General features: G+C 44.4%; 1 protein-coding gene and 1 long non-coding RNA gene across 10 annotated transcripts in view; one reads left to right on the top strand and one right to left on the bottom strand.

The window, feature by feature from the left end:
- Positions 1 to 15,812, bottom strand: part of ABCC10 (ATP binding cassette subfamily C member 10) — a gene marked incomplete at its 3' end in the record, with an annotated part of 26,412 nt that overhangs the window by 3,037 nt on the left and 7,563 nt on the right. For all 9 annotated transcript variants that reach the window (XM_083604235.1, XM_083604233.1, XM_083604231.1 and 6 more), the window contains exons 5-20: positions 14,443 to 14,599; positions 13,640 to 13,779; positions 13,376 to 13,455; positions 11,320 to 11,491; positions 10,347 to 10,445; positions 9,572 to 9,761; positions 8,604 to 8,681; positions 7,645 to 7,836; positions 7,128 to 7,260; positions 6,285 to 6,468; positions 4,677 to 5,020; positions 4,357 to 4,526; positions 2,898 to 3,058; positions 1,881 to 2,134; positions 1,568 to 1,713; positions 537 to 634 (exon numbers count right to left, since the gene is read on the bottom strand). In XM_083604235.1, the coding sequence (XP_083460361.1) occupies positions 537 to 634; positions 1,568 to 1,713; positions 1,881 to 2,134; positions 2,898 to 3,058; positions 4,357 to 4,526; positions 4,677 to 5,020; positions 6,285 to 6,468; positions 7,128 to 7,260; positions 7,645 to 7,836; positions 8,604 to 8,681; positions 9,572 to 9,761; positions 10,347 to 10,445; positions 11,320 to 11,491; positions 13,376 to 13,455; positions 13,640 to 13,779; positions 14,443 to 14,599 (2,598 nt within the window). The remainder of the gene's footprint in view (positions 1 to 536; positions 635 to 1,567; positions 1,714 to 1,880; positions 2,135 to 2,897; positions 3,059 to 4,356; positions 4,527 to 4,676; positions 5,021 to 6,284; positions 6,469 to 7,127; positions 7,261 to 7,644; positions 7,837 to 8,603; positions 8,682 to 9,571; positions 9,762 to 10,346; positions 10,446 to 11,319; positions 11,492 to 13,375; positions 13,456 to 13,639; positions 13,780 to 14,442; positions 14,600 to 15,812) is intronic.
- Positions 3,026 to 4,155, top strand: LOC310758321. The gene is made up of 2 exons (XR_014545711.1): positions 3,026 to 3,139; positions 3,872 to 4,155. It is a non-coding gene; the product is annotated as an uncharacterized lncRNA (long non-coding RNA).

Below are 15,812 nucleotides of genomic sequence, written 5' to 3'. Positions count from 1 at the left end.
AGTTTTAAGAAAAAGCCTAACTTTTCTCTCTATCCACTTCCTCAAACCATACAGTGGTACCTTGGTTCTCGAACTTAATACTTTCTGGGAGTCTGTTCGACTCCCGAAACGGTTCGAAAACCAAGGTGTGGCTTCTGATTGACTGCAGGAGCTTCCTGCACTCAAGTAGAAGCTGCGTTGGAAAATGTTTGCAAACCTGAACACTTACTTCCGGGTTTGCGGCGTTCAGGAGCCGATTTGTTTGACAACTAAGCCATTCGGGAACCAAGGTACCACTGTACATACTTTTATGGTCCTCCCTAGTGTTCCCCCTTGATCCCTTTTTTTCTTAGCTCAAAAGACCCGAACATTGTCACTTTTCCTCACAGGGAGAACACTACATTTTTTATCCAGCTTTTCCCCTTTTTGTGATTGAGCTAATACATCCTCCTCACACCTTCCAAGTCTTGCAGTATGATCCTTCCCCACAGTTGTCCCAAACAAACAAAAAATATCAGGCATCTTTGTGGAACCCACTTTGAGAAGACATCACTCACCTTGGCCTGGGTCAAGAGAGCCCTTGCCAAACAAACCAGCTGCCTCTGTCCTACGGAGAGACTCTTTCCTCTCTCCCCCAGCTCACAGTCCAACCCACCTGCATGGAGCAAGAGAGTGGAGGAGTTAATGTAGGTTTCAAAACTTTGCCTCTACTTAACACTAGTTCAGATGAACGAGAAAGACCTGAATGTAGGCAAGAAGGGCTGAGATTAGAACAAGAAACAAAGATCACAAACCCTCTAAGCCAGCCTTTCTCAACCTGTGGGTCCCCAGATGTTGTTGAACTACAACTTCCATCACCCCTAGCTAGCAAGGCCAGAGCTCAGGGTTGATGGGAGTTGTAGTCCAACAACATCTGGGGACCGACTTAGTTGCCTTATAACCCCTTTCGCCCCATGCTGGCTCAAATGATGGGAGTTGTAGTCTAACGACATCTGGTGACCCAAAGATGAGGGAAACTGCTTTTAAGGGTTTTACTGAGGCCATTTTTATTTATTTTTTAAAAAATCACAACAGTTTCCACTGGTTCCCAGAAACCTCCACCCCATAGTTGTTTAGTGAATTTTACTTCAGCTTACTACTCTGACCAGTATTGAAGACCAATAGGTTCTGGCAGATTCTTTTCTAGGTTCTTAATATTTCCCCCATCACTCTACCCGGACCCTGAGGTCCAGCGCCGAGGGCCTTCTGGCAGTTCCCTCACTGCGAGAAGCCAAGTTACAGGGAACCAGGCAGAGGGCCTTCTCGGTAGTGGCACCCGCCCTGTGGAACACCCTCCCACCAGATGTCAAAGTGAACAACAACTACCAGACTTTTAGAAGACATCTGAAGGCAGCCCTGTTTAGGGAAGCTTTAAATGTTTTATGCATTACTGTATTTTAATATTTTGTTGGAAGCTGCCCAGAGTGGGTGGGGAAGCCCAGCCAGATGGGCGGGGTATAAATAAATAAATAATAATAATAATAATTATATCTCCCTCCCAACAAACATAACAAGCAGTTCATTTCTGTTCTCCAAACAATGTACTCACCCATCTCTGTAATCACTGCCTGCAGATGGCATTGCTCTAGGACTTGCATCAAGTCGACATCTGTGTGTTGCCCCCGAGGGTCCAAGTTCTCACGGATTGTCCCACTGAACAAAAAGGGATCCTGGGGGATTATGGCCAACTTAGACCTAAGAGGAAGGACAGAGGAAGGCTCACTGGACTGCACAGCTTAGAGGCAAACAGGGCCAGTGGGAACCTGACATCCTGAGACAGCCCCTCCGCATCGCATTAAATTGACTTTTCAAGCTGCTGCAACAGTGACACTGCTGCCATTGTGGCTTACTCCTTGACCTACCTCAGTGCTTTCAAGCCTACAGAATGGCTGTCAATGTTGTCCAGGAGGATCCGGCCAGCTTTCAGCGCCACCATACGGAAAAGGGCCAAAAAGAGGGTGGACTTGCCAGATCCAGTCCGCCCAACTATCCCCACTTTCTCCCCAGAGTAGATTGTGAAAGTCACCCCATCCAAGGCATTGGGTAGGTCAGGCCGATAGGCCAGCACTACTTGCTGGAACTCTATGTGACCCCGACTTGGCCAATCAGGTGAAACCTTAAAAGAAGAGAAAAGGGGTTAGCAATAATGCAGCAGCAATAGTTCCTTATCCTAAGTCTTTTTTGACTTGCCATCACCATGATCAGCATTGGGAGCAGAGTAGATCCAAGGGCCCTAATGTGACAATGCTTACTGTTGTCTCAGTTGCAAAGGTGACAGTGGCTGTCACTTTGAATCTATTGGGGTCCAGGTCTAGAAGTGAGATGAAAGATGACTGAGCTTCCCTGTGCCCTTCTCTTTTGGGCTTGCTGTTGACTTCAGTGATGGTGGAAGAGACTTCATTCCATGAATAGGACTCTACTGTGCATACCATTGGCCACAGAGAAACTAGGGGAGGTTTACCAATCCACATCAATAAAACAAGCTGTTATTGCATTAGATTAGCTGAAGGTCTGTCCCCTTCTGGTCCTTTTTTTGCTGGGCTTTTAAAAATATCTCCTACTCCTCTGCCTTAATCCCTGCTGACAAGCTGAATGAGGAGCGAAGAGGGAAATTCCTTGAAGGCCACATAGCTCCCAAAACCCTTGCTGTTCTGGTGAAGCAGGATAAATATGGGAGGGGAACTCTCTCACCAAAAGGGGCAGGAAGTTTGTTGACAGTAGTTACCCACTCCAGGATGCCTACCTCCTCCTCTGAAGAATGCTCAATGGATGGAGAACTAATGCAGACCAAAGAGCCTGTGCATATGGACTGTGTGGAATCAGATGTTCTGCAAGAGCATCTCCAATCATTCACAGGAGACCCAGCAAGGAACCCTTACCTGGAGCAGCTCCTCTTGAGGCTCCACGGGAATCTCTGTTGCATATTCCTCGGTACGCTCCACACTCACCATCATGGTCTCTGTCTGGGTGAAGCTGTTGATGAGTCCAGATAACAAGTTTGTGACCGAAAGGGCATAGGAAAGGGCCAGGCCCACAAGACCTGTGGGGACAAAAAGGGTGTTGTCAAAAAGCACAACAACTCTGAAGCGAGGAAAACAACAGTGGCCCAGTTCCAATATGGGTAAGTAGAGGAGAAAGAGAGAGGTCAGCATGTTAAGAGGGTGTCCCTTGGAAAAGAATTGATGGGGTGAATTTTTCTTGCACATTCAAAATCTAACTGGTGTCCTAAATTATTTTTAGGGTATGTAAGACTGGCTTTCAATTCTTTTCTCTGCCCCTTGATGTCTGCACCAGCTCACTTGCTTCAGCTATCTGGATCTATCTAATTATCCCATACGTACACTGGGCAAGGTGAGCATTGCTTCTCCTTCCTTCAGTGTGCTTCTGTCTGCCTTTCATGGCCTAACACATTTGGGAACAGAGAACCCTGTCAGACTATAGGAGAGTTCAGCTGGATCATTGGCTTTCAAGTGGGCTGTGTTGTAAACTCAGGCAGGCTACGGTATCCCCACCCCCTTCTTTCTTTTTTAAAAGAGAAAGATGGGAGAGAGAGATATGAAAATAGAGTGTATGCAGTGGGGGGAAAGAAAAATGACCTGCAGCTGGATAGTTGTTGAAGAGAGGCTGAATCTTAGAAAAGATTTTGCTGTGTATTGTGTGCCGAAAAAGAACTCCAGAGGGGAATTTAATGGCAGATGTCTGGAAAGTTCACTCTGTAAGATATTGATGGCTGTGGTTCGCATGTCAGCTTGATAACAGCAGAATGGAAGAGAACATGACCTTGTACCACTCAGATAAACACAGCAAAGAACTGAACAACGAGAGAAAGAACTAAACTCTTTCAACACTCCAGGTCTTGAAGGGCTACACACATGAAATGGATGGTATATCTACAAGATGAAATTGAGGTGAAGGTGAAAAAGGTGAAAAAGCAGGCAGCTGGAAGAATGGTTAAATGGCAAGTGAAGGATTTCAGCTGGAGACTAAATAAGAAATGAAGCAGCTATGGGGGAAATCTTGGACATATGATTGAAACAGGAGTGGGAAACCTGATTTTAAGAAATTGTATTAAATTAACTTGGTTTGATTTGTAATAATTTGGAAAATCAATAAAAAATGAAAATACAGTATAAAAAATGAGTCCCGTAGTACATGTTGGTATATAGGTAGGTCCTGGGTGGATCAAACTACTCTTGGTTGCTTTCTAGCCCTCCCAAGAGCAGAAATCCAGGATCCATGTCAGAGAGTGTGGGAAGAAGAAGCATTCTGAGATGTCAATGGTAAAAGATGACCACAGATGAAGATGCCTCCTTCGGAGGTCATAATCAGGTGGCTCACCAGGGTTTCCCATTTTTTTCTGGTGCTGGATGATGGCGATTCCTGCAATAGCAGTGACTACAGCAACTCCGATCATCTGCAGCCGAATGTCCAACCACTGCATTGCTGTGTTACTGGCAAAACGGCAGCGCTGATTCAGTTCAAGTCGCAGCTGGTTCTCTGTCTCAAACCTAGACTGGATACAACCCAGAGGTTAATATCAGGAAGAGATCTATTGCAGTTCTCAGTACCTCTTTTTCTCAGCGGTCACAGGACCAGTTCCCCAAGTCAGCCCTTTCTGTGCATATTTAGCCCTTCCCTGCCTGAAGAGCAAAACTCACCTGCTTGTGGCCCTGGTTGCTCGGATTGTGCTGAGGCCTGTCAGGGTCTCTGAGAAGTGAGTGTAGATGGGGGACAGGGTGAGACTGTAGAGGCGTTTGAGTTCGCGGGAGGTGCGCCGATAATAGCGCTGAATTGAGTAGTAGATGGCAGCCAGGGGCAGCAGAACGAGGCCGATCCAAGGCAGGCCATAGGTGATCATCACAAGCATGCCCAGCAGCCCAAAGATGTTGGCCAGGAAGATGTTGAGAATGAATGGCAGGCTGTCATCCACACAGTACAGATCCGAGGAGAAGCGATTAAGGATGCGGCCTGTTGGTGTGGTGTCAAAGAAAGTCACTGTGGCCTGGCAATGGAAGAAAGCGATTGTAGTGAACCACTGGGTGCTGTTTCACACTTTTAGAGATTCATCTGTGTCCGAAAAAGAAGCTGTGTCCAGAGGCTGTTTTGTGTGGCAGCTAAGTAATTTAGAGATTATGGCACACATCAGCTGCTTAATTCTTGTACTCAAGACAAAGCACTTATCATATAATACATGCTTCTCCCAAATGTGAGTATTTATTTATTTATTTATTTATTTATTATTATTATTATTATTACATTACATACATCTCAAGCAAATTTACAGACATGGCATAACCCCCCTCCCAAAGGTAGGTTTTTTTAAATAAAAAAAAAATAGCAGCAGAGACCTATTTTTTCCAGCTGGAAAAGCTTGTAGAAACAAAAAATGTGATCAGTTGCTTCAGGAAATTACAGATAGTGGGCATATCTCAACAAGGAACGCTGTTCCAGTGAACCAGGAGCAGCCAAATTATATCCCATGATATAAAAACTTATTACATGAGACAGTTTTGAATCACTAGACAAAACAAAGGGTTTGTTTTAAAGGATTGGAACAGATTTGTTTGATGAAATATAAAGCCTTTAGCCTATTTTTTTTCCTATCTCTGGGACAAACCTCGCCATAAGCATTTTGATGGGCCATTGCAAGGACTTGCACCCAGGTGAGTAGAGTGACCTCAAACCAAAGCCCAAGAGGGAAGGAGGCTGATCAGATTTTCTTGCTGCATAAACTATGGAGGAGGAACAGGGAAGAATGCTAGTTTGAGCTTGCCCAACAGGATAATATGCCATCTCTTTTCTTTTCCCTCCTCTTTGCACAACAAGTTCTTAACAAAGATGTCTCATCCCAGTAGTCAACTTCATGATCCAGCCATGAGACTTGCTGTGGGGAAGAGGAGTATCCTAAGCAAGTGACTATCTTATCCTAATCTTGGTATGTGTGATTATTTTTAAGACAGATATAAGAACTGTATAACCTGTTCTAAACAAAGAGGAAATATTGCATTTCCAAACCATAGTGATAATTATTTTCTTGAGCCATTTCTCTCAAGAGACCTCTGGGGTTCATGGTCAGCACTTCAGCAAAGGATTAATACCTTCTACAACAGTCAACTGAAATTAAATGGGGGTCTGGACATAGGAACCCCAAAGAAGAGCAAAGCAGGGAGGTGGGCTTTAAGAGCAGCTCCCCTTCTTCTCCTGTCTGTCCCTGTCCCCAAGCAGAGCTTCCAGGACCCAGAGCTGTCCTGTCTGACAGACTTTACCTTCATCACCCTTTTGAGCAGCCTGTCGTGAATGACAATTGCAGCGTGAATGGTGCCATAGGCAAAGAGGAAGGCTCTCAGCATCGTGAAGACAGAATTGGCCCCAGCGATGCAGCCGTACACAGTCAGGTAAAAGTTCACATCCAAAGTGCCATTTGAAGGAATGGAGGCAAAGACTGGAGAGCTGAGGAGACAGACAAGATCAGTCAGGAATGGCAGCTCACCTGATGTCCAGCTCCTTTCCCAGGTCTTGGGCAAAGTCAATAGGACTGCTCTCAAAGTGAGGGGAAGGGGTATTCCTAAGAAGGCTCCATGCTGGTCCCTCCCATTATGCTCAGGCCTGGTGTGGCATCTGAGGCAAAGAGGCAACCCAGTGTCTCCCTGACAACACCCCAGTCAGTATGGGGAAAATGTCAGGCAGTAGCAGATCGGGGGGTGGGGGTGGAGGTGAAGCAGCCAGCCAGCCAGCCGACTTGCCTGGTAGTCCCTTCATGGCCAAACCCTTGAAACAGAAAAAAAAGTTGTGCCAGCCTGGGTGGGATTATCACCCCACCTCCATGCTTAATAAGCTTGCCAGGGAGACCCAGGCATGGGCCAGAAGTTCTCCAATCCCTCCCTGCACCCAGGTGCCCATTTCCTCTCAGCAACCCATCTGGTAGGTTTTTTTAGATCTTTCCACCTCTTTTTCCGCCAAGCTTCTCTTTCGTTTCTATAAGTTTTGGTGGCTCTATCAGTAGTGTTCGGTTTTCCACTCATGCCAAGGCAAACCTTCACAAAGGGGCTGCCTAAACAAAGCCCACATGCTTCTGCACATTCACTGACGGACTTAGTCCTCAGACATACACGAGTCCCCCATGGGAGAAGAGCAGCAACTGTGAGGAAGGCAAAGCTGGCAGGTTGCTGACAGAGGCGTTTTCTGGACGGGGTAGGCTGGAAATCCAGTGTGACAACCACCAGTCAGAGACATTCCTAGAAGCTGTAAGAATGCACAAGTATCAATGAGTGAGATTTAATTTTACCAATTCAAAAGTTAGCAGCTAGTTAATAGGCCTTTCATGTGAGTTTTGAGTTGTAAAAGTTGCCACAAGGTGAATTTATCTGTCCACTTTAACTGCCCAGACTATTAGGGTATAATTCACCTCACGGGTCCTGTCAAAGCAAGCCCTGTGCAAGGGCTTTGGCTTGCGCAATGGGGCTTCTCCCCTCCTTCCCCGCCCCTTGGTGCTCCCTGAAATTGGTTGGGAGAACCCCACAGAACAGCATATGGGGCGGGGAGGATAGTTCCATCTGAAGAGGGTGCCAAATTTATGGGAGAAAGCAAGAAACCAAGACCAGAGGAGGAATAAAGTGAAATCCTTACCTTGCATCAGCAGCAGTGAGAGAAGGATGGACAATGCCAGGCAGCTGCCCACAGCCAGCCAATATGCTTGGTAGACCTGGAAAGCCACAGCCCCTTCTTTCTTCTCTTCCTCTCGCTTGAGAAGACAATTTGCTTCATTTGGCTCGTCTTCCTCAGGCTCTACCTCTTCTTCTTGGCTATCTTCAGTGGGTACTTAGGAGGCAGAAAACAACTACAGGTCATGGCATGCAGGAAGGGTTCCTTGTTAGGCAAACAGGTACCCTTGAGTTTAAAGACTTCCCATTTTGTGATATATTTTCAATTAAATTAAAATACCTGGCAAACCCACACTTCCATCAGCTGCATCCTACTTTGGTCTGTAGACCTGGCTGTTTATAACTGGGAGCTATTGCTCTTTTCCTTTTCAGGGCAGACATATGTCACTCCCAAATTTGCTTAAAGCAGATGAGATGTCCTACTGCGTCTGTTCCCCCCTGCCCTTACATACAAGCAAAATAAAGCTTCTGAAGAAACCTCATGCTAAGGCTAAAATGCAGTGTATGTGTGTGTGTGGTCCTTATACTAAGAATCTCTGGTCCCTGGTGTCTCTTTTACTGTCTGTAGTAGGTTTAGGCAATTATTTTAACTTGATTTGATTCATTTATAGACCACCTTACATCAGATTAGGATTCCAGGACAATTCACAAGATAATGAAGAATAACCATGCATTAAATAAAACCAGAAGCTTATAACTCTTTGCTCAAAATGAAACAAGGAGGCCTACATGCTCAACTGGGGAGTAAGTAACGTTCCTTCTTTGCCTTAGATTTCCAAACTAGTTCACTCCTCAACCTGGCCAACTAGTCCTGATGCGAGGTCTAAAAGGTCACAAACAAAAAGATTCATAAATGTTTTTGCTCAGTTACCATGTATCCAGCAGAAGCATACTAAAATCCTCCTGAAAACACCCAGAACTTACTTTTATCCTTCTTTGTCTTGTCCATCTCCCTGAGCTGAGGGGCAGCTTGCACTAGTGGCAGGATCTCATTTGGAGTTCCTAGAAAAAAATACCAATAGGGTTGCATTGGGCAGAAACTTAACTCTGTATCTGTTAACAGTGTGATATCATCTGCCCAAGGCTCCTCTCTTTGGTCCTGAGTTGCCTTTTTGCATAAGAAAGAGGTCCTGCATGGAATATTCCCTAATCCAGCATGGTCTCCTGTTGGCTAAAGGTGTGTGTGTTTTGGGGAGTTTCACCAGTTGGCCTTTCTTTCTGCAATCCTCAGCACCACCTTCCACTCTATTCTGGAGGGTCTACCAATCCTCCACATCAGATCCTCAGGAGCACTGAAGGGGGAATTGGCAAAAAATGGCCTCCCCTCTTTTTCTGCATGTAGGAACATCCTGTGAGTGAAGCTCTGTCTCTCCACATAGAGCAGCATGCCTAGAAAGATTTCTGCTCACTCTAGCTCTGTAATCTATTTGGAAACCTCATTTGCACCCCTTAACAATTCCCTTCTCCCTAATCTCATCTGCTCACCTGCATTGTTGTTGCACTTTCCCCTATTTTGGATATTTTAGTAACACAGCATATTCCTTGCAAATTCCGTTGTTTATCCACATTGTGGAAGTTTCTATTTTATTATCTGATTTAGCGTATTTATGGTCCGATAAACCTTCAGGGTAGCTTACAAGATACCAAATTAACAAAACCACTTTTAAAAAATCATAAAACAACAATAAATCAAATGAAACAATTGAATCAATAATTAAAACATATTTAAAAGTGCAAAAAAAAACCCAAACAAACTGCACAGGGACAACTAAAACACTACCTGCTTGATTTAAAAAACACTGTGTGACTCACCCTCTGAATTCCCACTCTGAGGAGGGCAGCTCAGAACCTAGGCATAGAAAACAAAAGTGGTAGAAAACACCAGGCTATACCTGTCTTGAGTATTCTGCCGTTGTCCATTAGCAATACGATGTCAGCCTTTTCCAAAAACTCTGTTCTGTGGGTGCAAAGAATCCTGGTCTTACGGTTGAGAATTCCCAGAATGCACTTCTGCATAAGGTGTTTGGCTACATCTGCATCAACAGCTGCCAGTGGGTCATCGAGAAGGTATAAATCTTTATCCTAAGGAAAACAGCACTATAAATATTAAGGCTTTCTGACTTTGAAATACTAGGGATGGTAAAAAAAGAAAGAAAAACATCTGAAAATGACCTTCATTTGTTTGTTAAATAATAATAATAATAATAATAATAATAATAATAATAATAATAATAAATTTATACCCCGCCCATCTGGCTGGGTTTCCCCAGCCACTCTGGGCAGCTTCCAACAAAATATTAAAATACCACAATACATCACACATTAAAAGCTTCCTTAAACATGGCTGCCTTCAGATGTCTTCTAAAAGTCTGGTAGTAGTTGTTCTCTTTGATATCTGGTGGGATGGCGTTCTACAGGGAGGGCGCCACTACCGAGAAGGCCCTCTGTCTGGTTCTGTATAACTTGGCTTCTCGCAGTGAAGGAACCGCCAGAAGGCCCTCAGCGCTGGACCTCAGTGTCCAGGCAGAACGATGGGGGTGGAGACGCTCCTTTAGGGTGTTTGTTTCACCCTAGTTCTTCTTAAGGGCAGGACCTGTCAATGGAAGCATCACCACTTCTATTTCAAATTAGTGCCATCTGAGGCTGCTTACCCAGCCCTTTATCTACCTGGTAAACAGCTCTTGCAAGCGCAACTCGAGCTTTCTGTCCCCCACTGAGTGTAACTCCATTCTCGCCCACCTCTGTCTGATCGCCGGCTGGCAAAATCTAAAAGTTAAACAGAGAGATGATAAGTAATTTTAAGAAGTGTTAAACAGATGCACTGAGCTATAGCAACATCCAGGACCCCTGACTTTGGTTCACAGCTCTAGTGCGAAGTCCTTCTGGACAAGCAACCAGGTGCCAAAATGTCTGCAGAGAAACCAAGGAGATTAAATGGCAGTTGGCAGCCACTGCCAAAATCAGACCACCTGTTGGTTCTGTTAATGTTGATCTGAATCCATTGAAAGGAAGGAAAGCAGAAACTTCCTAACACATTGTGCTTGGGACTCGGTTATATCATTAGTGTGAGCACAAAGTGGCAATTGTTGACAAGAGAATATGACAAACTTGAAGTAGAAAAATGTTATTCCAGTTCTTTTCAGTCCAAAGGCAGAGTGAATATAAGAATACACCGAAAACAGAAGCTTACCCCTCAATATCGATGACTCCCAAAAGAAACATATAATTAATAACAGTACTTTGACCATAATCCTAGGAAAGTCAGTTGCACGTAAGTCATTTGACACAATGGGCTAGGTTAATCGTTTTAAATGGGGCCTTCACCGATTTTATCGGAAAGTAAGCATGACTAACTTTTTCTACATAGGGACAACTGTATACAAAAAATCGTAATAAGAAAATGCAACACAAAATTCAAAAAGGAGGGCTCTTGGTAACGTTGCCAATTTGACTCGGTTCTGTTTTCCATTGAAACAAGAAGCTAGAAAACAGCTTCCAGGTTCTATATCCAGCCTATTGAAGGCTCTTACATTGTGCACTGGGAATTCCCAAGGGCAGCCATACATCAGATTGTTGAATGCACATAGAGCACCAATGGTCCCTAGGGAGCCAACCTATTTTTTTCTCATAGGACACTCACATTCAAGTCATCAGAGAGAGCACAGGCCTCAATGACTTCCTGGTAAAACCTGGCATCATATTCCTTCCCAAAGAGGATGTTTTCACGGATGCTGGTAAACTGGATCCAGGGCTCTTGCGTGGCCAAGCCAAATCCTTTTTCCAGATCCCAGACGTAAACTTGCTCACCTCGACTGTATGCATCCCAGAGATGGGCAGGAGAAACAGACAAGGGGAAAAAAGAGGAGGAATTTAAAATTGCCATGAGAGTGGGTATGGAAAACAGGCCTTTCCAGTCATTATTGTTCCAATAGCAAAAAAACCTAACCCGGAAGATCTGAATGACTTTCGTCCAGTAGCACTCACACCTATAATCATGAAGTGCTTTGAAAAGCTGGTACGAAATCATGTCATTGCCTGCCTACCAGAGGGACTGGACACATTCCAATTTGCTTATAAAACGAAAAGATCGACAGAGGACGCTGTGGCGATTGCCCTCCATGCCGTCCTTGCACATTTGGAGCAGTGGGGGGCGGGTTTATGCCAGACTGCTTTTTTTAGATTTCAGCTCGGCATTTAATACCATTCTACCACAACGTCTGATGTCTAAACTGGAAGATCTGGGGCTTCCGTTATCACTTTGTGGGTGGATACTGGACTTTTTGTCAGACCGCCCCCAGAGGGTTCGGTTGGGCCCTTATACCTCTAATATGCTTAAGACTAACATAGGAACACCACAGGGATGCGTACTCAGTCCGCTCCTTTATATTCTCTACACGTACGATTGTGTCGCTGCTCACCCTAGTAATAGGGTTGTCAAATTTGCAGATGACACAACCGTGATTGGGCTCATCCCTGAAAGGGAGGGTGAAACGGATTATAGAGATGAGGTGGAGCGGCTGACAGAGTGGTGCAGAGCTAACAACTTGCTCATAAATACAAGGAAGACAAAGGAGCTTGTGGTGGACTTCAGGAGACAGAAGAGCAATATCCAGCCACTTTTGATTGATGGGGTCTGTGTGGAGAGGGTAACAACGTTCAGATTTTTGGGCATTGAATTACAAGAAGATCTGTCCTGGAGTGTCAACACAAGGGGGCTTGTGAAGAAGGCGCAGCAGAGACTGTACTTTTTGAGAATTCTAAGGAAAAACCATCTTCCGCAGAAACTGCTGCTTGCCTTCTATCACTGTGCCACTGAGAGCGTGCTCACTTATGGCTTATGTGTGTGGTACGGAAGCTGTACTACCCAGGACAGGATGGGGTTGTGCAGAGTTGTTAAGGCAGCAGAGAGCATTGTTGGCTGCCCACTCTCCACCTTAGAGCAGATTTATGCCACAAGGTGCCATAGGAAGGCACTGGACATAGTAAAAGATCCATCGCATCCTGGTCACTGTCTCTTCGAGCTCCTGCCGTCGGGACGGAGATACAGGACGATGAAGACAAGAACGAGCCGTCTTAAGAACAGCCTCTTCTCCAGAGCGATCTCGGCCCTGAATGGGAAGCCTGGACTTTGAAAGTCATCTAATCTTCCTTGCTGTACTATACTGTATTGTTTTAATTAGTGTTTTTATGGAGCAGTCAAGTAATTTCGTTGTCCCTGAGAGGGGGCAATGACAATAAAGATATTATTATTATTATTATTATTATTATTATTATTATTATTATTATTTTCTATGAAGTTTGATGCTGGACCTCTGTGTGCTTAGGAGTTTTCTAATCCTTGTCATGATTAGGCTTGTGGTTACCTAATAGTGAGGGGAAACACTTTGAATGGGCCCAGTGAATAGTGTTGGAGTACCTGATATTGCAAGTATTGCTGAAGCTTAGAAATTGTGGAACTTGTATGGGAGGCCTCTGATAATCCCATATGCAAAAGGAGGATGTAAGTATAATGAACACATCAATGCTAAAGAAAATCGCTGCAAATAATTATATTATTATTACCTTGTATGCCCTGGCAGTGAAATAGGTTTTGTGGCTACACTCTGGTGAGACCAGATTCAAATTAAGCCTTAAGTCTTGCAGGTGAAATCATGGGTTCTTAAGACACAAGAAGCAAAGCAGTATCGACTATTTACCTACTGAGTTCTCCAGTGATGGCTGCCAACAAGGAGCTTTTTCCACACCCAACTTTCCCAACGACTCCCACCAGTGTGCCCTGCAGAGGGAAAGAGGCACCAGCTGTTTCGGAGTTTGTTCTGCAACCTTGCTGTAGCACTTCACAAACATTCATTCATTCAGGACACATTCTTGTTCTCTCTGCGGAATGGAAGTACAAAGACTCCCATATCACACGGCTGACCCAGCGGCATTTCCCTGGACCGTTGCTCCTTGTTGCTCACCTTTGCCACCACCAGATCTTGAATAAAGAGCTGCAAACTTCCTCTGGTCATGTGGGATTCAGCATTTTCTTTGCTTGCTGCTGACCATGAAAAGGTGGTGCGACGCATTTCCAGGACAGAAGATGGGTCAGAAGGTCCGTCTGCAATGGAAAAGCAGCAGCACAGCTATAGGTAAATAGGACAGGATTTAACAACCTTGTTACATGGGTGGAATGAGATATACTCACACAATGGTACTTCCCCCCCTCCCTCTGCTCTGGAGAGTTGGGGAGAAACCCAGAACAGGTATAGCAGGTATGCGATTTGGGGGGGGGGGAGAAGTCCTGTTGTGTGAATGGACCTAGTTCCTCATATGCACACCACACTCAGTGCTGTGGTGACTTCCACCCATATTCAAGAGGTACATTTGGGAACTATGAACTTTTGCAGGCTTTTGCAGGAAACTGTCTTGGATCATCAGCTGCCTCCTTAAGAGGGCTATGCAGATGATCCAGAATAAAGAAATCATCTTTTGATAAAACTTGCTTATTCCTTCGCCTGCCCATGGGTTTCACAACCTTGGGCGTTGAGAGAAACCTAGAGTGTTACCACTGGAGCTCCCTGGTGGAAGCAACAAGATGGGAACTCTGGATTAGCAAATGAGAGGAAACTGGCATCCGGAAAAAGAGCACTGCTATCAGGATACACTTGAACACCAAATTTTGTGGTTGAGTCTGTAGCCAAGCAGAATACCCAAAGGAACAAGCATCCACCTTGCACTTTTCACAACACCACCTGTCCTCCAGTTTCCCCAGTCACCATACCTCTGCTATAGTAAGCATCCAGATCCTGGTCTGTGAGCTCAAGGAAGTGCTGGACTCGATCCAGAGATACTTTGGCTTCTAAAATCCCATTCAGCACCCAGGGGAAATTATTGAGAGGTAGAATGAGCATCCCAACAAGTGCCAAAGCTGTAAAAACCTACGGGGGAGAGAGATTTCATGGGATGAAAAAGCTCAGAGGGTTGCCCACCATGTATCTAGCCATTTAAGCAAATAACTGAAGTATCCAAAGAGAGCCAGAGAAAAGCCATTTTATTAGTTGTGAACAGTGTGATGTGTGCTCAAATGTTCAAGGGTGTGTTTTAAGTGGACTTCCATTAGGGAGCATTATCTTGGGGTCTATGTCTGAGAAACATCAGCTCAGATTTAACCTTGCTGAGCAAGCTTTAATTCCTGAACTGTGATAGGAGCCAAGGCTACAAAAGCCTAAGAGGAGGGTAGAGAGTCTGAGATGGGAAGGAAGAAACCATCACTCTGTTGGTTTAACATTTAATACTTTAATATTGTCTGTTTTCATATTATGACTTTACTAGAGAGGATTTTTTTATATATATAATAGTGGACAATTGCTTCTTTATTCATCTTGTCTTCTAACCGATTCGGCTTTTATATATTGATATTTGTAATAAAAGAGTAAAGCTTGAAAGACCATGACCCTTGTTTTGTCTAGGCAATGCTCTGTATAGAGTCTGTCTCACTTGTGAAGCCACTTACTTCTCACATTCTAGAGAAAGCTATCACTCAGGTAGGAGGTCCTTACTTCTGACACTAAAAGCAATTTTGTTTTCCCCTTTTTATTGCTCTTCAGTAACAGCAATGTTGAAAATTACTGGAAGTTTGCCTGAGCAGTGATACCTTCTGAAGCCTTTGCATACACCATGACAGTTTATTCATTTGTTCATTTATTTATATAAAAGAAACAACCTTTCTATCCCATGACAGTGAACATTCATCACTAAAAAACTAAAAAAACCTAAGAAATGTAAAATGAACAATAAAACCAAAATAACTTAAAACAAATAGCAGTGGAGGGGAAAATACCGAAAGCATGCTGGAACAAAGTTGCCTTCAACTAGCTAATTGTTAGGAAAGAGATACAAATCTCCTGGGGTATCGCAATGGAAAATGCCCTTTTGTGCATCCCAACCAACTTCTTCTCTGACAGTGGCAGGACATACAAAAGGACCTCCCCAATTGATGTCATTGGGTGGACAAGATCATATAGGATGACTGTTGTTTAAGTATCCTGGCCCCAAACAGTGTAACACTTTAAAGGTAAATGACCAGTACTTTGAATTGAACCTGGAAACGAATGGGTAGCCAATGAAGCTGGAATAACAAAAGAAGTTAGC

This window comes from Podarcis filfolensis, assembly GCF_964270895.1.
Source record: "Podarcis filfolensis genome assembly, chromosome: 3".
Lineage (NCBI taxonomy): Eukaryota > Metazoa > Chordata > Lepidosauria > Squamata > Lacertidae > Podarcis > Podarcis filfolensis.
The sequence above is the reverse complement of the archived record's forward strand: the minus strand, read 5'-3'. Positions and strand labels throughout refer to the sequence as shown.